Below are 25986 nucleotides of genomic sequence, written 5' to 3'. Positions count from 1 at the left end.
TAATGTAACTTCATCTCTACATTCTTTTAATGCTGTTATTTCTGATAGCTCAAAATAGAAAGGAATTATAAAAGGTAGCCTATCTCACAAAATTGATCAGATTTATCATGGCCACAGAACTCTAGGGTTACAGGTCTAGACATAAAAGGAACCTCAGAGTCTATCTTGTGCTACTCCCTCATTTCACAGATGAAGAAACAGACCTGGAGTGAATAGGGTCACACAAGTAGAACTGGGATTCTAACAATAGAGATAATTTCTTTTCTTATTCTTTACAAAAAGTAGGGAGGAAAAAATTTGAAGCTCACATTTGAAGCTCTGTTCTTTAAAGTAAAAGGTAGTTAAAATAAAGATAGCAATTCTTAAAACAAAGCAATCAAATGTTTCTAAATATTACTATAACCAAAAGTAAGACTTGAGATGGCATCGAGTTTTTACCACTTTTAAATGAATACAACTATAGAATACTTTTCTGCTCTTCTCTGTATTCTTAACTTATCAACTAATGATCTTGCAGAGATATTTTATTCCATAAATTCTTCAGCTTCAGAACGCTGATAATTCTCTCAATTCCACATAATTTTGTCCTTTTATAATTTATCACAAAATGAGAAGTCAAAAAGCATTTACAAGAGAGTATTCTGAAATAATGAAAAAAAGCAAGTGTTTTAGGGAAAAATATTTATATATCTTATAAACATATATATGTATACAGATATATAAATGAATCATAATTCATTATAAGGCATAATAAGAGCAATACATTTATCACACCTGACATTTTAATTATCAATAAGTATTTAGAAAGTACTACTACATGCTCATTATTTTGCTATATATTGTGTAATTACTAAAGTATAAAATATCAGACACCCAATGTATCATTTGACAGTAACACACACATGCAAAAAAAAAATTATTATTCATTGCTTAATGAGGCTACAATGAGATAACTAGTATTAAAAAAAAATTGTATTCTGCTATTAGATTTGATGTGTTTTAAAGGCAAATAAAATCATATAACACAAAGAGTTAAGATAAATATGATTACAAGGCAGAATGTTCAAACAGGATGACCTGTGCCTGATTTTCAGGCATTATTTGTTTAGGAAGTCCAACTTGTTCCATAACTGTTCTTCCTAATGGATTCTGAGCTCTAGCACAAAATGGTTCTGTAACACTATATCTAGCTGATTGGTAAAAACTATAGTATTCTAGTTTATGCTCTCCCGAGTTTTCTTGTGTCTTCAATTTCTGCCTAAACTGAATAATCTTACAGATTAGAAAAATAATCACAACACAAGCTAAAATGAAAAAAACTAACAAAATGTCAAAAGCCTGATTCAACTTCTCAACTTCCTGGGTACATATGAAAACTGTCTCTTGTGTTAAAGAAATAGCATTAGTTGATGGGTCACTACTGTTTTCCACACTTAAGTTAACAGGATTAAGTTGTATTTGTACCGATAACGTTGTTGTCTCTGATGGATTCTCAAAAGCATGTTCTTGAAAAAATCTATTGGGAGTTGAAGTCAGAACTCTTCCTCTGAAGGTAACACTCTCAGTTTCAGACTTTTCAAAATGTTTTCCAAATGTAGCTAATTTATGCCAAGCCATCATTAATGCAATACTCTTGTGATGAATCTGAAGAGATTCTATTGCCCAGGCTGGTGATCCATTAGTTGGAGAAGTAAGGCAATCTGCAAATTCAGTCGACTTAATGTAATGCAAGGCTCTGCCACACATTGATGGAGGATTCTGACAACAGATGTTCAGAGTATTGGCTAAAGATGTTAGCCAGTCACGTAGACTCAACAATTTGCAGCTACAGTTCCACGGATTATAATTGGCTTGAAGATGTATCAGTGAAGATAAGGGTTTAAGAACTCTAGGATGCAGGTCTGTAAGATTATTAAATGACAGATTAAGAATCTTTAATGGAGCTCCCATTCTTTCAAATGTAATCAATGCCAATTACTCTGTTTCTATCCAAATACATGTATATTAAATTGTCTATCAATCTAAGCAAGGTGTAATTTAAATTTTCCAAATCATAATGACTTAAAATCAAATGTTTAAGATGAATTCCACTAAATCTATCCTCATAAATATTTTTGATACTTGCAGTTTTCAGAAGTACATATTTCAGATTGACTAGTTCTTTAAATGCAAAAAGCTGTAGTTAGTCAATATGGTTATGGGACAAAAAGGTTTTTTTCCTAAGAGTTTTAACTATACCAACATTTGATAGTAGCTTTCTTCAACTGATACCTTCAACATATAAAAACTTATGGTTTCCATTATAAAGAAATATGTTATTTTTGAAATTCTATGGTCAGCCAGATTAGTGTCTGGAGACTCATCATTCCAAGAACAATGAGACAAATTCTTTGCAGAGTAAGATAATGAACTTCTGAAGCTATACCACTAGATAATCCTCTTGGAACAAAAGCTATCTGATTAAAGTGTAACCATAAATCAGGAAGAACTGAGAAAGTCCCTAAAATAACCCTGGATCTGTGCATTTTATTAAGTTATGGTTTAGGTACTGATAATACAGTTGCTTCAAATTAACAAAACCTTTTGGATATACACATGAAATACTAGAATTGTCCAACTATAGTGCTACAAAATCCTGAAGATTTATCAGTTAATTTGGATTTACATGGGTTATATAGTTCCACTCAGATATGCATTGTATTTTTAGGAAAATTCTTGGAAATACTCAAAAGGTCTAGGCTACAGCAGTTAATTTGTTTCCCAGTATAAAAGTGGCAAACAGATGAACATTCCAGGATCTTTTTCGGGATCAATTAAAAAAAATTTTTTTAAGCTAATAAATAAAGCGAGATATAGGCAAGCCAAAGAAATCTGCAATCCATACATAGCCCTATGCATAGTTTTCCTGTTTATATGAGACATAGCTTTTAAAAAAAAAAAAGAGAGAGAGAAGGCAAAACTATAATCATGTGTTTTATTATGCCCCCAAATTCTGCATTTAGTCTATTCATCATTTTTACGGGTCAGGCACTAATAATTAAGTTGTAATGAAAAACATTTTACTTAATGTCTTTTTCTCAACTAAATGAATATTCATATTAAGATCATGAAAAGGTTAAAGAATGTTCCATTAAAAGTATTATTAGTTCTTAGGTAATGATTCACTATTTGAAGTATATACTTAATTAAAAAAGAACAAATATTAATATAGAGACTATCACTGTAGTTAAATTATTTCAACACATTTTCACATCATTTAACAATTCTGATCATAACCTAGTTAAAGTCTAATTAGATCATATTAATTCATTGTGTAATCATGCTAGTTCCTATAATCTACAGGTTTCTTATTATATTTTAATTTTTTTGGTATTCATTAAAATTGTAAATATACTGCTTATATTGAAATTTAAAAAGCATCTTACCAAGAAACAGAAGTTCATCTTATTCATTCATATGGATCAGTGAATATATTTACTTTAAAATGAGTTAAGAGATTGTTAAACTCCATGCTTTCACCACAGGATTTTTTTGTCCTAGTTCACTCAGGAAACACTGTTCTTCCCACTGGTTCCTCTATAGTGAATGTGTAATACAGAGGTTACCATGGATACAGGAAATTGAGAGACAGGAAGTAATTTTATCTGTTTCTGAAGTTATTTGTTGGAAAGGAAATCTCAAAAACTTATTTCTTGAGAATACAAGAGTTAATTGCAATCCTTTTAATATATCAGCCCTCCCTCAAAACATGTTTCATACATCATAGTTGATTTTCAAAGAAGTGAATCTTCAAAATTTTAGAACATAAAAATATATACAACTATGTGTTAAGTCAAGATGTTCACCAAAAAATTCCATACATACATTATAGCATGATTATGTGTGTGTTAACATAGGCCCTCCCTTCAGTTCTAACCTTCTGTGATAAGGATTTCGTAAAAATCCTTGATTTTAATATAGCTTTTAATTTCAAGAGTGGGCTTAAAAGATTAGAAGGGAAACAATAAACTGGGAAAACATTTTTAGTCAAAGATTCTGATAAAGGACTCATTTCCAAAATATATAGAGAATTGACTCTAATTTATAAGAAATCAAGCCATTCTCCAATTGATAAATGCTCAAAGGATATGAACAGACAATTTTCAGATGATGAAATTGAAACTATTACCACTCATATGAAAGAGTGTTCCAAATCACTATTGATCAGAGAAATGCAAGACAACTCTGAGATACCACTACACACCTGTCAGATTGGCTAGAATGACAGGGAAAGTTAACGCAGAATGTTGGAGGGGATGTGGGAAAACAGGGACACCGACACATTATTGGTGGAATTGTGAATACATCCAGCCATTCTGGAGAGCAATTTGGAACTATGTTCAAAAAGTTATCAAACTGTGCATACCCTTTGATCCAGCAGTGTTTTTACTGGGCTTATAGCCCAAAGAGATACTAAAGAAGGGAAAGGGACCTGTATGTGCCAAAATGTTTGTGGTGGCTAGAAGCTGGAAAATGAATGGATTCCCATCAATTGGAGAATGGTTGAGTAAACTGTGGTATATGAATGCTATGGAGTATTATTGTTCTGTAAGAAATGACCAGCAGGATGAATACAGAGAGGCTTGGAGAGACTTACATGAACTGACGCTGAGTGAAATGAGTAGAACCAGGAGATCATTATATACCTCAACAACGATACTGTATGAGGATGTATTCTGATGGAAGTGGATTTCTTCAACAAAGAGAAGATCTAGCTCAGTTTCAATTTATCAAGGATGGACAGAAGCAGCTACACCCAAAGAAAGAACACTAGAAAATGAATGTAAACTGCTTGCATTTTTGTTCTTCTTCCAGGGTTATTTATACCTTCTAAATCCAATTCTCCCTGAGCAACAAGAGAACTGTTCGGTTCTGCACACATATATTGTATCCAAGATCTACTGTAACCTATTTAACATGTACAGGACTGCTTGCCATCTGGGGAAGGGGATGGAGGGAGGGAGGGAGGGGAAAAATCGGAACAGAAGTGAGTGCAAGGGATAATGTTGTGAAAAATTACCCTGGCATGGGTTCTGTCAATAAAAAATTATTAAAAAAATAAAAAAAAAAAAGAGTGGGCTTAAGAGACTGCTCACTATTTAGGAGCCTATCAATTATTTTCATTCTTTCAAGAGAGCCCTACTCTCTAGCATTGCCCCTCTAATTTTAAATCTAAAATTCAATTCTATGTTTTAGATACTTTCTCATTAGAAGCATAATTTATATTTAAAAGGTGGTAATTTTATAATTATAATGTACAAAATACCATAAACTATACTATCCTTTACATTTTTATAATTATACTGTACAAAGATAATATTTCTCACTATATTGTGAAGATATTAACAGTGAGAAAGCCAAAGGCTAGAAGTAAAAATCAAGTCAGATAGAAAAATGAAATAGGAAAGTTTAAATTAATTTATTATATTAAAGATTTGGATGAAGGATTGAAATTGTTTTCTTATTAAACCAAACTGGGAAAATATTATACCTCTAATAAAAAATCTATGTAAAATGTATGAAGTAAACTTCATTCATTAATTCTGTCTTTCAAAAGCACTTCATTTCCCACTCTCAATCTATCATATCCACAAGTCTTGCTTTCTTGATGCCTTGGAGAAATCTCCAATCCACTGTTCTTCTCTATTTGGTGGCTGTTTCTGCAGGTCAACTTTTTCAGGAAAGGCTCATTAATTATGATTCAGTTCATTCTCTACTCTCTGGATATTTCCTTCACAGCTTGATCTAACATCATCAGAAACCTTCTCCCTCCCTAACCTCTACTCTATAACCTTAATATAATAAAGTCAACTCAAGCCACTGTTCTTGGATAAAGGACTACAGTATTAAGTCACAATTAAGGTAACTTTCTGACCCAAGTGACGCTCCAGCCAACACTCCCCTTGTGTGTTTTCCTATTCTATTAGAAGTTTGTTAAGTTCCTTGAGTGTATCAAGCAGGGATAGTACTTGATACAAGTAAGAACTTGATGCTTTTTGGGTGTGTTTGAAACTTCATAATGAAATATAGGGTCTTCTTGGCAAATGTACTGGAGTGATTTGCTATTTTCTTCTGTGGATTAAGGCAAACAGGTTAAATTATTTGTCCAGGGCCATACAAATATGGAGTGTCTGAAGCTAGTTTAAATTCAGATTTTCTTGACTCCAAGCTTAGCACTCTACTCAGTCACCTAGCTGCCTCCAGCAAGCACTGAGTGTTTTATTTTTGTTTTCCATTTAATTTATTAAGTACTTTTTAATTATTAAGTACAATACACTAGTATTGAGGAAAATAAAATTATAAATTACATATGGCCCCTGATCTTGAAGAAAAATTTAACAAATGAGAGACTATAAAAATAGAGATGACAGAAGGTGGTTAAACACAGGGACAATAATTTAAGTGATTAGATAAGGAAATTTTAATTGAATTAATATAAAAATAAGATATCACTGTATACAACTTAAAAGTTTTTTATTTAAAAAAAGCAGGACAGTTTAATAATTTTACTGGGGAAGGAATCTTAGATTTATACTTGGCATTAATGAAGCTACTTAACACAATTCTTTTCCATAACTATTTGCAGAAAATTTCTCTCGGTAATCATCATCATCAAGTATGTAATCTTCTTTTATTTTTCTTCATCTACATAACTGGTAATAATAACAAGACTAGTAAAAAAAGATTAATGACAAAGAATTGTAAAACTCACTTCTATTACCGTTTAAAAATAGGTATGACCACAATTTTTTTTTTAGCTGATTTAAGCATGGAAAGCCACTGGTACAAAAAACTGAGCCAGCCAGATTCATGAGCTCCCTCCCTTCCTTTTAGCTATCCTCATCTAAAATGTCTATTTACAATACAGATGTTAAAATTCTCTTCATTAAATTTGAATATTTAAATATCTATTAAAGGTTTTTACCTTATATTAAAAAATATTTCAATGTACATTTAAATTCCTTAGTGATATGTAATTTTCAATTTTAATTATTTTTCAAGTTATGAAAACAGATGAATGATGGTTAATATTTGAATCGATCTGTGATCTCATTGAATAGGTTTTCCCCTCAAAATATGCAAATCATGATGGATATGATAGTTCACATCTTACTCACATTCTACCATAATTTTACCACAGGGTGCTCTGTAGATCTTCCCTTACACTTTCCTGATATAGTGAGGATAACAAAAGAGCAGTTAGGCTGCCCACCTATCATCCCTTGCCCTGGGTACAAGCCCATTTTATCAACTCTGATACTATTATACATTTTCTTGACACCTTTTATTCCTGATCTTCTTTGAAGTTTCTCATTTACTCTATGACTCACCAAGATCTTTTCCACTACCTTCTGTGTGATCATTCATTCTCAAGTCTTCAGAGATAGTTTTGTTCCATGTTTTCATAAATATATTTCAAGAAAGATGACATACTGATATTTTTAAAAAGATTTGGCCTTTGTTTCTAGGAAAAGTTTAGGGTTATTAAATGAGCCTGGCATGTCCAGAAGGAAATCGGGAAATTGATCCCATTCTTCTAATAAAAAGACAGTCTCTATCTTTAACAGCCTAATGAAGGGAGATAACATAAAAAGGAAACAGGAAAGGGGGGGGGGAGGGGTATGGGATGCAAGGGAATGTCTAGCAGGAGTCATCTTATTTCAGGGAATTGAAACCAGGCAGAACTGCAGATCAAAAGTAGAGGGAGCATTCTACTATCAACAGCCGAGAATTTGGCTAACAGACAAAATCTTTATTAGTTTTAAGGAGAGAGAATTTTGAAATTATTATTTTCCTTTCCAAAGAAAAAATTGAAATACTCCATATGAAGAATCATGGGTTGATAGATTCAGAACTAGAAGGAACACTAAAGGTGATCCAATACAATTCTTTCACTTTATATATCAGAAAAAAAAAACCTGACTGAAGTTAAATGACTCTGCATACAGATGGATACATCACACACACACACACACACACACACACACACTCTTACACATACAAATGTATATGTCAGTCAATAAACATTTATTAAGTGCCAGGTAAGCATTGGTTTATCAAGAGGATAAACAGTTTCCTTTCCTAAGAAACTTAAATTATAATGGGGGAGGTAACACATGAACAGTTTTGTACAAACAAGATACAAATAGGATAAACTGGAAATAATGAACAGAGGGAAGGGGATGTAGAGTAAAGAGAATTCTAGGCATGGAGGACAGTGAAAATTCCAGATTCAAAAGATGAAGTATACTCTGCATTTGCTGTTCTGACTGATTTCAACTGCATGCAATGAGATACATCTAAATTAAGCGGATGACCCTTAATCTCATCACAATACTTCTAATTCTATATAATAGTTTTTCTCAAACTCTATTGGCATGGAAGGCTGGAAGGTAGAATACCAAACTCCTCCCAATGCCTAAAAGGGGCACAAACTACACTTTTGAAGCTCACTCACTTGCACCCCATTTCCTCCCTCACTTCTGCCTTTTTGCTTTCTTTTTATGATGTCCCCCTCATTAGACAGTCAGAAAGAGATAAGAACTGCCTTTTTATTAATTGTAAGCCCTCAGAAAAACGATGCAGCTAGATGGCGCAGTGGATAGAGCACCAGCCCTGAAGTCACGAGGATCAGAGTTCAAATCTGACCTTAGATACTTAACACACTTCCTAGCTGTGTGACCTTGGGCAAGTCACAATTCCGATTACCTCAGCAAAAAAAACAAACAAATAAACAAAAAGATGGAAGTAAGGGGGCTCCCTTGGCCTGGAGCTGAGAAGACCTGGGTTTAACATGGCTAGCAAATCTTTCACCTCTGTATACCATAACCCACTGGAGAAAAAAATGGCAAACCACTCCAGTATTCAAGGAAAAGCCCATGGACAGAACTAGCATGACACGGTCCATGAGTTCATGAGGAGTCAGGACATAACTGAACAATCAAACCACAATCAGCACTTATCAGTTTCTAGTGCATAGGAGGCCCTTAATAAATGTTTAGTGAATTGGACTGGAATCTGTGAGGAATATCAAGAACACCAGAGTCACCAGATCATAGTTTATGGGGATGAATAAATTCTAAGACTGGGGGAGAGGGGGGGGGAGAAAAGGGAGCAAGGGCCAAGTATAAATAAATACCCAAAAAGAATGCCATAGATAGGACTTTATATCTGATCATGGAGGTGACAAGAAGACTCTCAGGAATTTATAAAATAGAGGGGTGAGGTGGCATGGTAAGAGCGCCACTTTAGGAAAACTGCTCTGACAGCTGAATTGAAGATGACCTAAAAGGGCTTCTTAAACATTTTCTATTAGTGACCATTTTCACTTGAGAAATTTTTACATGACCTCTAAATATAGCTATTTGAAATATGTATACAAATCAAACATGTGCTGATGATAAATGATAATTTTGGCACTCCCACATTTACATTATATCAAATGTAGTCTCAATCCACATTTTAGAAACTTTGGCCTAAAATAGAAAGAGACATGAGACATGGAGATCAACCAGTAGGGTGTAACTGTCCAGTATGAGGTGATGAGAGTCCATAATTAAGGCAGTGGAGTATATGGGAAAGTTAAGGAAGAAATGACAAAATTTGGTCACAAAACAAGAGAGGAGGTTAAAGTGAGGAGTCAAGTAGTGAGGAATTACCTAAGTAATGAGCTTTGTAGACTGGAAGAATGGTGATACTCTTGAAAATTAGAGGGAAGTCAGGAAGAAAGATTAGTTTTTGGAGAAAAGATATTACCATATTTTGAACATGCTAAGGTTTTGTGTCTACAGAACATCCAATTTGGCATGTCCAAGAGATTGGGGGTCACAGAAAGGTTAGGGCTAGATAAAGAGATTCTCATAGAGGTGATGATTAAATCCATGGGAGCTGATGAGATCACCAAGTACAGAAAGAGAAAAGAGGAGAGCCCGGGGCAGAGTTCAATGTTTCTTTGTACTTATGTCCCTGATGCCATAGTGCCTAGAATATAGAAACTATTTAATAAGTACTTATTACTTGACTGATTGATTCTTTTCTGAATCCAGCTCACTTGTCTCTTTTTAAAGTCTCTAACATATATGGACTGATAGATTTATCTGCTTTAATATTCTGGTGTGATGTCATGTTATCACAATGATACAGATGTCGACCATCCACACCTATTTATCCTGCGTAAGTCTTGCTCACATTCACTAATTTGGTTAATTGGTTAATGCTCTACAAAGTATAGATAAAAATGGATGATGCAGGTTACGGATCAGTTTTGCTTATTCAATCACTTTTACCAAGTGAGTTGCACAACTTCTTTTCAGTTTATATTACCTTCTGAAAACATTTTTGATACCACTTCTTTTAAGTAATGATAAAATGTTTTAATCTATTTATGCCCTTTTGTCTCTCTAAATTAAATTGTCTGGGTGAATGACTACTAAAATTCTTTAAAAAATGATGGCCTTCCATGAATTATAATCATATACCATCTTTATGAGTATATGTATATGAAGTTTCCCTGATAAGAGCATTTGGTATACAAGATATAGAAACTATATATATAATAGCCATTCCTCAGTAGATAAGGTAAAGGATATGGACAAATAGTTCTCAGAAAATGAACTGCAAATTATATACATCCACATGTAAAAGTGCTCCAAACGACTAATAAGAGAAAAAAGAATCAATACAAAATAAGGTTTCATTTTAAACCTTGTAAATTGGCACTTTATGAATATATATCTGTCAAATTTCCCTGATAAGGAGTTTGGTATACAAGATGTGGAAACTATATATACAATAGTCATTCCTCAGCAGATAAAGCAAAGGATATGAACAAATAGTTCTCAGAAGAAGAAATGCAGATTATACACAACCACGTGGAAAAATGCTCCAAATGACTAATAAGTTAGAATCAAAACATAATAAGGTTTCATTTTAAACCTTGCAAATTGGCCAAAAAAAAAAAAAAAAAAATCCAAAAATGACAACTTTTAATGTTGGAGGGGGAATGGATAGTCACACTAATACACTCTTGGTGGAGTTGTGAAATGGATTAATTATTTTAGAAAGCAAACTGAAAATATGTAAATAAAGTATCAACATCCTTTGAACCAGAGACTCCATTAATGAATACTTATACTTTAATGAAGCTACTAATTATCTTATCATAAAAAATATTTATAAAAATCTTCAAGCAAGTTGTTTATACTTGGCAGCAATTTTGAGAGATCTATAATATCAAAAAAATCATTCATGTAATCTTATAGTTTCCTTAAAAATGATTTTACTGTATTTTGTAGTGTCAAGTGATTACAAACTAAATTTGAAATAACAGATTTCAAGTAGTTATTTTAGGGAACAAAGTGAAGAAATATATATAATTATGTTTGCTTCAGACTGAAAAACTTCATCCACCCCCAAAAAAGATTAATAGAAGGAAAATTTTTAATTGAAATGAATTTGACATGTCAGAGAGCCATATATGAAAATACCCTGGAGGGAGATGGAAATGCAGGATTAGAAATCAGATCCTGACGATATGGGATGTCTCCTTGAGAATTGTAAACATATATGGTAAACTACAGAATGTATTTCCTTTCACTTTGAATAGGAGATATGGAAGGGTTTTCTAAAAGCCAAAAGGTATGGGAACTAAAAAAAGATAGGAATGTCTTGAAATAGGTGGTTCTCTGAGATGTGGGGAGAATCATTGGAAAGTATAGGTTGTATTAAAAAGAAAACTAAAATTTGTTAAAGATAACAAACAATAAAAAGTTGGGGGGTTTTTTATGTTTGAATACAGCTATTTCAAAAAAGAACCCAGACTTACACTGAAGACCTAGGCCTCAAAATACCAACTTCCCAATCAATCTATTCCTGTCCCTTTTTCCCATGAGCACATACCTACTTCATCTGAAATCTCACCCAAGTTCTGGATCTATACCAATAATATTTTTTATTTTCTGAGATACTGTATATACTAAGAACTTAATAAATGTATGTTGAATGAATTAATCATTCTGTCACTCTATTAATTTCCCTTCACATTTCTTATGAGTTGATAACTTTAATTACTCTGTCCCAAATCACAGATTATAAACACCTTTGTACTATATGTAATCACTCAATTATATTTCAGTCCAGATGAATTATAACTGACATCACATGGCAATGATGGAATTTCAAAATGCCAAGTCAAAAAGAAAAAAAGATTTAACATTGCTGATGAGTATGGGACTTTGATACCTTGACTCAATGACTAAATACTATAGTATAGAAAGTGGCAAGACAGGAAAGAAATGCAAAAATCTTTGTGTTATAATCTAGTTCTGTTTGTCTGATTAAGAAAAACTTAGTATTTATTTATTCAAAAGTCACTGAGTACCTCTATGTGCAATATATTATGATAAATGTTCAGGGAGACAAAAAAAATTATAAAACAAGGAGCTTGCAATTCAATTATGTGAATGAAAAGCAAAAATGAAAGAAAAGAAAAATGGCCTAAACCCTCTGATTTCACTTAGCATTAAGAGAAAAGCTTTTGAGCTTACTGGTCATACGAGGATATTTTGCCTATTTCTGATTCAAATTCCACATAAAACTAACTTGCTATATATATATAATCTATTTATATATCTATCTATATTAATTTACACACCGATTTTTCAGATGCCCGGAACCAATATGATAGTCTTCTGAAAGGAATATTTTATAAGTATCCATCAATTTGCATAATAAATTTGGGAGTCTTGAATATCAGGACTGTCAAGTTTCCTCCCAAGTCTTCATCTATAAAGAAATCTGGATTTGGAAGACTGTTTCCTTATATATTTTTCTCTTTCTCTCTTTTTCCTGGAATAACTGCTTGAACCAAATAGGAAAACATCTTTACTTAAATTTACTTTAATTTAATCAGCTGATCTCATGATTATCATCACCCTGGGATATGATAAAAGTAATCATTTTCCTTTGATCTTCAATATTACTGATCTTAAAACTGATTTTGCCACAATTGAAACAGTAAGATTATGGAACAAGTAGATTGTCTCTAATTCTTTGATTACATTCCTAAGTTTTTTTTTTGTTTTTTTTTTTTTTTGAGAAGAAGCATTATCATTAGCTAAATACCTCAAGAAAGTAACTAATCTTAAAAGCTGGTTACCCTGTGAGCAGGAAAACAGTTTTGGCCATCTAATCCTTTAGGAACAATATTTTCATTAAAAAAAATATATCTGGGGGCCACTAGATGACACAATGGTTAGAGCACCAGCCCTGAAGTCAGGAGAATCTGAATTCAAATCTGGCCTCAGACACTTAACATTTCCTAGCTGTGTGATCCTAGGCAAGTCACTTAACCCTAATTTCCTCAACAAGATGTATACATCTGCTCAAAAATCCTGTGGGAAAACAAAACTCAATAGCAGGCAAAGACTCAAAGGGGGGGAGGGAGGGATTATAAAGAGGATAAGTATCGTGATACAAGAGGGGTACATAAGTTTAAAAGGGGGAAAGAGGGTTGGGGGAGGCAAGAATAAGTAAAGCACAATCTGGGGTTATTAGGATGGCAGGAAATACAGATTTAGTAATTCTAACCGTAAATGTGAATGGGATGAACTCCCCATAAAGAGGAGGCAGATAGCAGACTGGATCAAAAGTCAGAACCCTACAATATGTTGTTTACAAGAAACACATTTAAAGCAGGGGGATACATATAGAGTAAAGGTAAAAGGCTGGAGCAAAATCTATTATGCTTCAGGTGAGTCAAAAAGTAGGGTAGCCATCCTTATCTCAGATCAAGCAAAAGTAAAAATCGATCTAATTAAAAGAGATAAGGAAGGAAACTACATCCTGCAAAGGGTAGCATAAACAACAAGCAATATCAATATTAAACATATATGCACCAAGTGGTATGGCACTCAGCTTCCTAAAGGAGAAGTTAAGAGAGTTGCAAGAAGAAATAGACAACAAAACTGTAATAGTAGGAGATCCTCAACCTTGCACCTCAGAATTAGACAAATCAAACCACAAAACAAATAAAAAGAAATTAAAGAAGTAAATAGAATATTAGAAAAATTAGGTATGTTGGATCTTGGAGAAAATTGAATGGAGATAGAAGGAATATACTTTCTTCTCAGCAGTTCATGGAACCTATTCAAAATTGACCATATATTAGGACATAAAGACCTAAATTAAATGCAAGAAAGCAGAAATAGTAAATGCTTTCTTTTCAGATCATGATGCAATAAAAACTATATTCAACAAAAAATTAGGGGAAATAGACCAAAAAGTAATTGAAACTAAATAATCTCATCTTAAAGAATGATTGGGTGAAGAGCAAATTATAGATACAATTAATAATTTCACCAAGATAATGACAATGACTAGACATCATACCAAAATTTGTGGATGCAGCCAAAGCGGTAATAAGAGGGAATTTTATACCTTAGAGGCTTACTTGAATAAAACAGAGAAAGAAAAGATTAATGAATTGGGCTTTGCAAACTAAAAACTAAAAAGACCAAATTAAAACCCCCAATCAAATACTAAATTGAAATTTAAAATTAAAAGGAGAAATTAAAAAATATTGAAAGTAAAAAATCTATTGAACTAATTAATAAAACTAAGAGTTGGTTCTATGAAAAAGCCAATAAAATAGATAAGCCTTTTGTAAATCTGATTAGAAAAAGGAGGGAGGAAAATGAAATTAGTAGTCTTAAAAATGAAAAGGGAGAACTTTCCACCAATGAAGAGGAAATTAGAGAAATAATAAGGAGTTATTTTGCTCAACTTTATGCCAATAAATTTGATAACCTAAGTGAAATGGATGATTCTCCAAAAATATAGACTTCCAGACTAACAGAGGAGGAAGTAAATTGTTTGAATAGTCCCATTTCAGAAAAGAAATAGAACAGGCAATTAAACAACTCCCTAAGAAAAAACCCAGGACCAGATGGATTTACATGTGAATTTTACCAAACATTTAAAGAACAATTGGCCCTAATGCTATATAAATTATTTGATAAAATAGGGAATGAAGGAGTCCTACCAAATTCCTTCTATGACACAGACATGGTACTGATACCTAAACCAGGTAGGCTTGAAAACAGAGAAAGAAAATTATAGACCAATCTCCCTAATGAATATTGATGCTAAAATCTTAAATAAGATATTAGCAAAAAGACTACAGAAAATCATCTCCAAGATAATACACTATGATCAAGTAGGATTTATACCAGGAATGCAGGGCTGGTTCAATATTAGAAAACTATCAATATAATTGGCCATAGTTAATAACCAAATTAACAAAACCATATGATCATCTCAATAGATGCAAAAGCATTTGATAAAATCCAACATCCATTCCTATTAAAAACACTTGAGAGTATAGGAATAAATGGACTTTTCCTTAAAATAATCAGCAGCATCTATTTAAAACCATCAGTAAGCATCATATGTAATGGAGACAAACTGCAAACCATTCCCAATAAGATCTGAGGAAACAAGGTTGCCCATTATCACCAAGCTATTATTTAATATTGTATTAGAAACGCTAGCTATAGCAATAAGAGCTGAGAAAGAGATTAAAGGAATAAGAATAGGCAATGAGGAAACCAAATTATCACTCTTTGCCGATGACATGATGGTATACTTAGAGAACCCCAGAGATTCTGCTAAAAGTTATTAGAAATAATCCACAACTTTAGCAAAGTTGCTGGTTATAAAATAAACCCACATAAGTCATCAGCATTCTTATATATCACTAACAAAATCCAACAGTCAGAGTTACAAAGAGAAATTCCATTTAAAGTAACTACTGATAATATCAAATATTTAGGAATCTATCTGCAAGGGAAAATCAGAAACTTTATGAGTAAAATTACAGACCACTTTTCACACAAATTAAGTCTGATCTAACCAATTGAAAATATTAAATGCTCTTGGATACATGAGCAAATATAATAAAGATGACAATATTACCTAAACTAATCTATTTATTTAGCTATACCAATCAGACTCCCAAAAAACTATTTTAATGACCTAGAAAAATAACAACAAAGTTCATATGGAAAACAAAAGGTCAAGAATTTCAAGGAATTAATGAAAAAAATCAAATGATGGTGGCTTAGCTGTACCTAGATCTAAAATTATATTATAGAGCAGCAGTTACCAAAACTATTTGGTATTGGCTAAGGAATAGATTAGTTGATCAGTGGAATAGATTAGGTTCAAGGATAAAACAGTCAACAAATATAGCAACTCTAGTCTTTAACAAACCCAAAGATCCCAGCTTTTGGGATAAGAACTTACTGTTTGATAAAAATTGCTGGGAAAATTGGAAACTAATATGGCAGAAACTAGGCATTGATCCATACTTAACGCAGACACCAAGATAAGGTCAAAATGGGTTCATGACCTAGGCATAAAGAATGAAATCATTAATAAATTAGAGGAACATAGGATAGTTTACCTCTCAGACCTGTGGAAGGGGAAGGTCTTTATGACCAAAGCAGAACTAGAGATCATTACTGATCACAAAATAGAAAATTTTGATTATACCAAACTGAAAAGTTTTTGTACAAACAAAACTAATGCAGACAAGATTAGAAGGGAAGCAAATAAACTGGGAAAATATTTTTACAGTCAAAGGTTCTGATAAAGGCCTCTATTTCCAAAATATATAGAGAATTAACTCTAATTTATAAAAATCAAGCCATTCTCCAATTGAAAAATGGTCAAAGGATATGAACAGACAATTCTCAGATGAAGAAATTGAAACTATTTCTAGTCATATGAAAAGATGCTCCAAGTCATTATTAATCAGAGAAATGCAAATTAAGACAACTCTAAGATACTACTCACACACCTGTCAGATTGGCTAAGATGACAGGAAAAATAATGATGATTGTTGAGGGGATGGGAAACTGGGACATTGATTCATTGTTGGTGGAGTTGTGAACTAATCCAACCATTTTGGAGAGTAGTTTGAACTATGCTCAAAAAGTTATCAAACTGTGCATACCCTTTGATCCAGCAGTGTTACTACTGGGATTATATCCCAAAGAGATTATAAAGAAGGGAAAGGGACCTGTATGTGCAATCGAATGTTTGTGGCAGCCCTTTTGTAGTGGCTAGAAACTGAAACTGAATGGATGTCCATCAGTTGGAGAATGGCTGAATAAATTGTGGTATATGAAAATTATGGAATATTACTGTTCTGTAAGAAATGACCAACAGGATGATTTCAGAAAGGCCTGGAGAGACTTACACGAACTGATGCTGAGTGAAATGAGCAGGACCAGGAGATCATTATATACTTCAACAACAATACTAGATGATGACCAGTTCTGATGGATCAGGCCATCCTCAGCAACGAGATCAACCAAATCATTTCTAATGGAGCAGTAATGAACTGAACTAGCTATGCCCAGAAAAAGAACTCTGGGAGATGACTAAAAACCATTACATTGAATTCCCAATCCCTATATTTATGCACACCTGCATTTTTGATTTCCTTCACAAGCTAATTGTACAATAATTCAGAGTCTGATTCTTTTTGTACAGCAAAATAATGTTTTGGTCATGTATACTTATTGTGTATCTAAGTTACATTTTAATATATTTAACATCTACTGGTCATCCTGCCATTTAGGGGAGGGGGTGGGGGGGTAAGAGGTGAAAAATTGGAACAAGAGGTTTGGCAATTGTTAATGCTGTAAAGTTACCCATGTATATATCCTGTAAATAAAAGGCTATTAAATAAATAAAAAATTAAAAAAAAAAAAAACTCAATAGCAGGCTTTGCACTTAATTAACAAGAACAACAATAAATGTATTGTGGGATATTACTACCCACATATCTTTTTTCATAAAGGTTAGTTCACTATACATCCAAGCTGCAAGTGCACAGAATATTTTATACAAATTACCTTATTTAATTCCCACTAATTTAGCAGATTAGGAAACAGATTAAATTATTTGTTCAGGATCACACAGCTAGAATCTGAGGCTAGATTTGAACTCAACTCTTCTGATTCCAACTATAACATCCTATTTCCTATGCCACAATGGCTCCTCAGCATTGAGATAATATGATACAGTAAAGTACAAAGCCAGGAAAATTAGAATCAGGAAAATGCAAAGTTTCCAACAGAAGGTAAGAGTTAAGAGTGAGGAAGGAAAGCTTCCCAGGTCTGGGAAATACCAATACAAAAGCATTGATATGAGAAGATCTAAGGGAGGGAAAGGAAGGAGGGAAAGGAGGGAAAGGAGGGAAAGGAGGGAAAGGAGGGAAAGGAGGGAAAGGAGGGAAAGGAGGGAAAGGAGGGAAAGGAGGAAGGAAGGGAGGGAGGGAGGGAGGAAAGGAGGAAGAGAGGGAAAGGAAGGAGGGAAGGAAAAGAGAAAGGAGGAAAGGAAGGGAGAGAAGGAAGGAAGGAAGAAAGGGAGGGAGAAGGGGAGGGAGGGAAAGGAAGGTGCGAAGGAAGGAGGGAGGAAGGGAGGGAGGGAAAGGGAGGCGGGAAGGAAGGAGGGAGGGAGGGAAAGGGAGGCGGGAAGGAAGGAAGGAGGGAGGAAGGGAAAGGAAAGAGGGAAGGAAGGGAGGGAAGGAACAAAGGAAGGGAGGAAGGAAGGGAGGAGGGAAGGGAGGGAGGAGAGGAGGGAAGGAAGGGAGGAGAGGAGGGAAGGAAGAAAGGGAGGAAGGAAGAGAAAAAGGCAGGGAGGAAGGGAGGGAGGGAGGAAGGAAGGAAGAAGGGAAAGAGGGAAGAAGGAAGGAAGGAAGTTATTCTAATAGTACAGATGAAGAAAATGAGGTTAAGAACAATTATATGACATAGCTTTTTAAGGTCTTATGACTCCAAGTCCAATGACCTTCCTATTTCCAAAAGGTGTATTAGTTGCTACCAGCAGCCCTAAAATATTTTTAGTATAGCCTTACTTTATAGACGCTATAGTGATGCAGCATTTTGTTGTCTCAACAATATTTTTCTAGACCAAGTTCTAGACCTATATGAAATTACAATGAGAAAGCAATGTTCATGGTCACTTGTCTTTCCAACTTTGATAAAAAGGGTTTACTTGTCTCTTATGTAGAAATATTTTCACCAAATTAAGATTTAATGTTAATTAGTCTCTATAAACAGAACAGATATCAATTTACCAGTGATCCAACAATTGATTCAACAATTAAACAAATGTTTATTAAACACCATAATATCTAGAAGACAATGTCTTTTTAGGTTTTTTTCTAAAATTCTAGATACTATTGACTTTACTACCTACTTTAAAAAAATACACACATACACAGATACATATACATGTGCTTTATGTTCTCTCTATGTATATAATTTATATAGGTTTTTTCATCAAAAAATGAATCCTTTACTTTTTTACTTAACTGCCCCAAATTTCAGAGGTCAAATGCAGTGTCTAACTGAAATAATGAACTTATCTCAAGTGCCTAGGTTATCAGTTACAAAAGATAACAAAATTAAAGAAATATAGAATATATGTCATCTCAGATCCTTTTGATCTGAACAATACTTAATGAACAATACTTAAAAGGGTTTTCTAAATGAAATTGTGCCACTACCCACATTACATTCTAATAATGAAACAAGTTATAAAGAAAAAAAAATTGTCTTGGAGCAGGATTCTCTTCTAGTTTCACTTACACCACTGCATTGAAAGCATAAAGATAGGATTGTAGGATTGCATGATGGTAGGTTAAGTAATAACGAAAATGAGGAAGCTGGAGAAAACATTAAACAAAGAGGCTGAGATATGTCCAAGGCTCCTCCTCAAAGATATAACTGAATCATGTTGATTTTGCTCCACACAGTCCACATGGACTGTCTTTTTTAACATGGATGGATGATGAATAAATATAGCCTAAGACAGGACAGGCAGATGAATGGGCAGTTGATCAAATCTATCCAACTACATGTGTGCATGTTTATGAATACAGAAGCAATCCATTCCCAATCAATTAGTAATGTGATAAGTAATAACTATATTACTATCATACCATAGGTAAGTAATATGTATTTATATAGTTCCTTAAAGTTTGCAAAATGCCTGACAATTATCTTATTTTTTTCCTTTCAATAATCTTGGGAAGTGGATGCTATAATTATCCTTATTTTATAGATAAGGAAACTGAGGCAGAATTTAAGTGATTTTTTTAGGTACGAAAGCAAAGCATACGAAGTAAAATTAAATTCTAGTTTTCCTAAATTTAGGTCTCTTCCTCTTATCTATGCATGGATCACCTTGCATGTCAGGACTAGAGATAAACAAGCTCCTGAAAAGGAATCCATCTTTGAGAATCCATGCAATATCACCAAACAAATCAACCAATCAATTATATTATAAACTAGGTATTAGTGATTGGTTTGGGCACATAAGCACAAAAATTAATCTTTTGAGATCTTTTCTTCAAAGGGTCTGAACAGCTAGCTGCCATAAATGTCCACCTTTTTAATACTATACTATTCTAATATTGTTGACATGGCTACAAATCATGAAAAATTGTGATACTGGAAAAAGTCAAATTACAAATAACATAAAAAGCAATAGGAAGATACATTGCTGGTATAAGTAAACTAGAGAGTATGACTAACAAAAATTGCATTCAAAGATATAAACCACAGAAACAATCAGGAAATGAAGTATGAAGTAGACAGATCACATGCTAAGAAAGTGAAACAATAGACAGTGTTAATTTGAGTCATGAAATATGAAAAAAACATCAGATGATCTCTAGGGAAGGAAAGAATTACAAAATATGGGAAATCATATATAAGCTGTCATGTCATCTGTACTACTGCAAGAATTCTAGCAATGAAATTGCAAGGATCTATCAAAGTATCAAAGTAAATATACAAAATGTATGTTAAATCTTTTATTATCCGAGTGTCCATTATACTTGTTTTATTTTGTTTATGGTTACACAGAGGTTCACATTTAATTTTATTCTAAAACACAAACATATATATGTATATATTAATGTATACTCGTACATTAATTTTAGCTAGACACAAATTTAAAAATTTATTGAACAGCATAAATAAGGAAATTTGTTCATGACACATAGTCATGTGTAAAAAGGAATAAAGAGATTTAAAAAAATGATAGCAGTACCAAGGTACTTATGACCACACTTAGAAGTAATTAAAGATAAAGCAAAACAAAGCAAAAATGAAATTCCTTAACTTGTTTCTACTCAAAATGTGTAGTCATCATTACAGAATAGACCCCCAGTAATAATAATAATCATAAAATAAAGTCTGAACCAGAAATTTTGGAAGAGGAAATTGATGTTAAATGAAAAACTGGTATAGCACATTAACCAAGAAAGCACTGGGGGAAAAAAACACCAATTACTGCTTAACTGTACTGAGCCAAGATAAAGAGGAAACTGGCATGGACAGCTAGAGAAACACCATATTAAAAAAAAAAAAAAAAGATATGATTATGAAAACTGCTCTTAGACTCCATTTCCAACATACTATGATGATGACATTAAGATTTCTAATTACTTTTAGAATAAATTGTTGCTCCATTCAACAAGATATATGAGAAAAATAAAATGGTATCACTTCTAATGAATCTGTTTAACCAGAGCAGCTTGATGATGCAGAGGATAGACTACCAGCCCTGGAATCAGGAGGACGTGAGTTCAAATCTGGTCTCAGATGCTTAATACTTACTACTAGCTATGTGACCCTTAGCAAGTCACTTAACCCCAATTATCTTTCCAAAACAAAACAAAACAACAAAAACAAACAAACACACAAAAAAGCAAAAACAAAAACAAAAAAAGAATCTGTTTAGCTTCTTAATTTTAAATAATTTTAAAATAATTCCTAGAATTCTAATATTAAATCTTTCTTAAGGTATTACAAAATTAAAGATACTTTAACAAGGAGAAACTGATTTAACTTTGGATCTTGTATTCAAAACACTTTAAATATTTTTTAACATTATCTAAAAGATTCTATGAGACTTTTAATATAGATATGTATAAATATTGCTCTATGTATATGTGTACATAGATATAGGTATATATAAGTGGGTCTATGGATGGGTATAAATGCATATCTATATATATGGGGGAGGATGTGTATCTATTAAATATATCTCTGCTTAACTACAGCCTACTTGGAAGAGGAAAGAGGGATGGAAGGGGGGTAAAATGAAGTAAAAAAATGCACAGCAGAGAATAAAAGAACAACCTACAAGGAAGCAAAGAAAAAAGATGGATGCTCATAAATATAAATTCTTCTAAATCCTTTATTGAATTGTAAATTTATTGCTATACATTTTTAATCCTCCCCGATTTCTGCTGGTTCTGTTTTGTTTTATTTTGCTTTTCCATCTTCCTTTTTTCTATTTTTTTAAATGAACAGAAAATTTAAAAAAAAAAAAAAAACTACTTATAATGGCATAGCTGGACAAAAACTGGAAGGTAAAAATGAGTGTTTTATCCAGTTCTCACAAAGTTATCTGCTGAAATCTTAGTTTTTACATTTTCACTAGTTAAGGGAATCATCAACTTCCTTCTCTTTGTGTATGCCTCTAGCAGGAAATAATGCAACAAAGTTCAAACTTTCAAGCAGTTGGTATAATTCTTCCTGATGTGCTGTCTGCTCAAGGACCTACAAATAAATTTGCCAGAATATTTAAATACATAAATAATACACACATTTGCCAGAATACTTAAATTTTAACATTTTTAACAATTTTAAAATTTTAATTAATGGCTGGATTTAACAAAATAAATAAATAACAAAGGTCTGGCTTTTAGAACAAGAACTTAAAAAGCATATAAATTGCCTTAATTCATTTAAGGATCTTTCTTCCCTGTGGCTTAACTATAATTATTTTTAGTTAAGCCTTTTTGCTCCAAAGGAAACTACCTTCTTTTATACACTCATTTACATTTATATCAAAAATCTCTTTCACAAGTTTATCTATAACTGGTTTGGGCTTTTTTAGGATTAAAGCTTCCCCAGATCCCCCTTGCCCCAACCCCCCACCCCCAGTAAAAAAAAAATAATAAAACAAAACAAAGCTTAGCCAGTCTCATTGTCTCTCAATTACTGAAACAATAATGTGACCAGGATAAGAAAAAAAAATGCAATATGGAATTGTAGTTAGAATTAGGAGGGTAGAATTAGATGGCCTCAGAAGCCTCTTTCAGCTCTAAACTTGTGATCTTTTAATTTTACTTCCTGCTTTAAGTTTAATCTTATGTAAAATTAGTTTGGAGTGGCAGAGGATATGGAAGAGGACTGCATCTTATGACCTCTAAGGCCTCTTCTAGCTCTCTATGAACACCTATAAAACTTAGTAAATATGTTTCTCCAAATTAAAAGATGTACATTAAGTTTCCTCTTGCTATAGATTTTCCTGCAAATATATTCTATAGGTGGTCTCTTCCAACTATAGCTAGTGACAGAAAATGTCATAAACTTGATATGTCTAAAATAACTTATCTAGCCCCCTGAAGATACTGTTCCTTCCAAAGTCCTTCTAACTATTCTTCCAGTCATCCAAATTCAAAACTTAGGAATCTCCCTTAATTCTTCATTCTCATTCATTACCCAAATCCAATGAGATATCAAATCTTGTCAACAACTCCTTTCACATCTCTCCTCTCTGTCATTCTAGTTCAAGCATTTATCACTTTTGATTTGAACTATTGCAATGTCCGCCAATTAACATTTTTTATTATAACCCTTCTGCCTGCCACACAGCCAAAAGACTGATATTCTTAAAAGGTAGGTCAAACCATGTTATTTCCTGCCTCAAGAAACTTCAGTGACTCCTCAATGCCTTTCAAATAAAACAAACTCCTTTATCTGCTATTTAAAGTACAATAGGATCTTATGGCAATTTGTCTTTTTAGGCTAATTACACATTACAAGTTATCATATCCACTCTAGCCAATATGACCTGCTTCCTATTCTCACACACAACTAATCAACATTTATTTATTAAATATGGACTACGCATCAGATACTGTACTAAGAATAAAGTCAAACAGTTTTTGTCCTCAAGGTGCTTACGTTCTATTGAAAAAAATAACATATTGTAAATAAGGATATACATGATAAATAAAGAAAAGATGGAAGGCAACCTAGAGGGAATGAAATTAACAAGTAAGAAGATCATGAAAGTGCTCCTACAGATGATAACTTGACATGAGTATTAAAATCAGAAAATCTGAAAGTTAAAAATTAGAAGAAAATGTGTTCAGAGTAGAGAACTCATATCATACAAACAGCCAGTGCAAATGAAATAGAATGTTTCTTGTAAAGAATAACAAGGTAAATATGACAAGACTACAGTGTGTAAAGGAAGAGAATTAAAACACACACACACACACACACACACACACACACACACACACAAAACCCAACAACAACAACAAAAAAAAACAACTGGAAAGGCAGACATTGGTCAGGTTAGGAAAAGCATCAATGTATTTGCTTATTTAAAACTTAAATACAAAATAGAAAAAGAAAAAAAATTGCTTCATGTGTATAGCAGAAAAAAGGAGAGGATTCAAAATATGAAACAAATTGCCATTTCAAGAAAGCCTATATGATGAATACTATATTGTATCCACAACTATCCATCTTTTCTTTGCTTCCTTGTAGTTTTCTTTTGTTCTCTGCTATGCACTTTTTACTTTATTCTTTTTTCTCCTTTCCCCTCTACTCCTATGTCCCCCAAACAGGATACAGTTGAAGCATATATATCTTTATATACATCAATACATACACATTTATAATCATATTCATAAATATATATATATATATATATATATATATATATATATAAATATAAATTTATACACATCCTTTTTAGGTCCATATCTTGCCATATTTTTTCTAAATCCACCCATTCATCATTTTCTATAACACAGAAATATTCTAAACTTATACTATCTAGTTGTTTGAGAATACTGATTACTGTTCCTGTTTTTTTCTAATAAATTTTACTTCTAATATTATTATGTTTGTGTGTCTCTCATCTATCCTTACTGATTCCTTGACTTTACTTCTATCTGCTACCTTGCTTTGCTTGACCTACTACCCACTTCTCAAGATCACTCCCTTAAACTTTAAAACATTAAATATTAAATTAATGCCTTTATATCTGACCCCGAAGGTAAAAGAAAACTGAGTTTATTAAGTAGAGGAGTGATATGATCAAACCTACATTTTTAAAAAATCACCTTGGCTGCTAAGTAGAGGATTGACTGGAGTGAGGAGATACTTGAGACAGGGAAATCATTTAGAAGATTCTCACAATAGTCCTGAAAAAAAGTAATGGGAGCCTAAATGTAAATAGTGGCTATGTGGTGAACATAAGGGCAAAGATACAATAGATCTTAAAAAAAAATTAGATACCAGACTTCCCTCTTCTGTGCCCTTGTACAGAATGTTCTTCCATACTTAGACCATGTTTCCAACTCTTGGAACCCAGAGTACCTCCTTTCAAGATTCTACTCAAGCACCACCTACTTCAAGATACCTGCTCATTCAATTGGTGTCATGCCCTCAACCACTGCAATACTTAGTATATGTAACATTTTTACACTTTATGAAACTACTTGTGCATATATGTACGCATATATGCATGTGTATGTATATGTATACATATATATGTACACAAATAAAAAGATTATCTCTTGTATTTAAGTATGAACATGTTAAATTGACCCAGTAAAACTAGAAGTTCCATGAAAATAGAAAATGTCCCACTACTGTGTTTGTATCACCTGTATTTAATATAGTGACTGATATATGATAGGTGCTTAATTCTTATTAATTATGACCTGAGTTATTTAGCTAATGTTGCAAGCATTAATATATTTAGATATATACTCCCTTGGGAAGAGATTATCTAATACTGAATTTCAGTAATAATGACAAATATCTTTACACT

The 25986-nt window shown here is 32.8% G+C and overlaps 1 protein-coding gene across 5 annotated transcripts in view; it reads right to left on the bottom strand.

The window, feature by feature from the left end:
* IPO11 (importin 11) overlaps positions 1-25986 on the bottom strand; it is a 191012-nt gene that overhangs the window by 35339 nt on the left and 129687 nt on the right. Inside the window, exon 28 of one of the 5 annotated variants that reach the window (XR_004233756.1) lies at positions 1465-1901. The exons of 1 other annotated variant lie outside the window; for it this stretch is intronic. Coding sequence is in view for 3 of the 4 variants with exons in the window: in XM_031965467.1 (XP_031821327.1) it covers positions 22631-22685 (55 nt within the window). In the remaining variant the exon portion in view is untranslated. Of the gene's footprint in view, positions 1-698; positions 1902-22281; positions 22686-24895; positions 25355-25986 lie in introns of those variants that run through there. 3 more of the 5 variants (XM_031965473.1, XM_031965467.1, XM_031965469.1) reach the window with 3 other exon arrangements.

The sequence above is a fragment of the Sarcophilus harrisii genome, chromosome 1, assembly GCF_902635505.1.
Source record: "Sarcophilus harrisii chromosome 1, mSarHar1.11, whole genome shotgun sequence".
Classification (NCBI taxonomy): domain Eukaryota; kingdom Metazoa; phylum Chordata; class Mammalia; order Dasyuromorphia; family Dasyuridae; genus Sarcophilus; species Sarcophilus harrisii.
The sequence above is the reverse complement of the archived record's forward strand: the minus strand, read 5'-3'. Positions and strand labels throughout refer to the sequence as shown.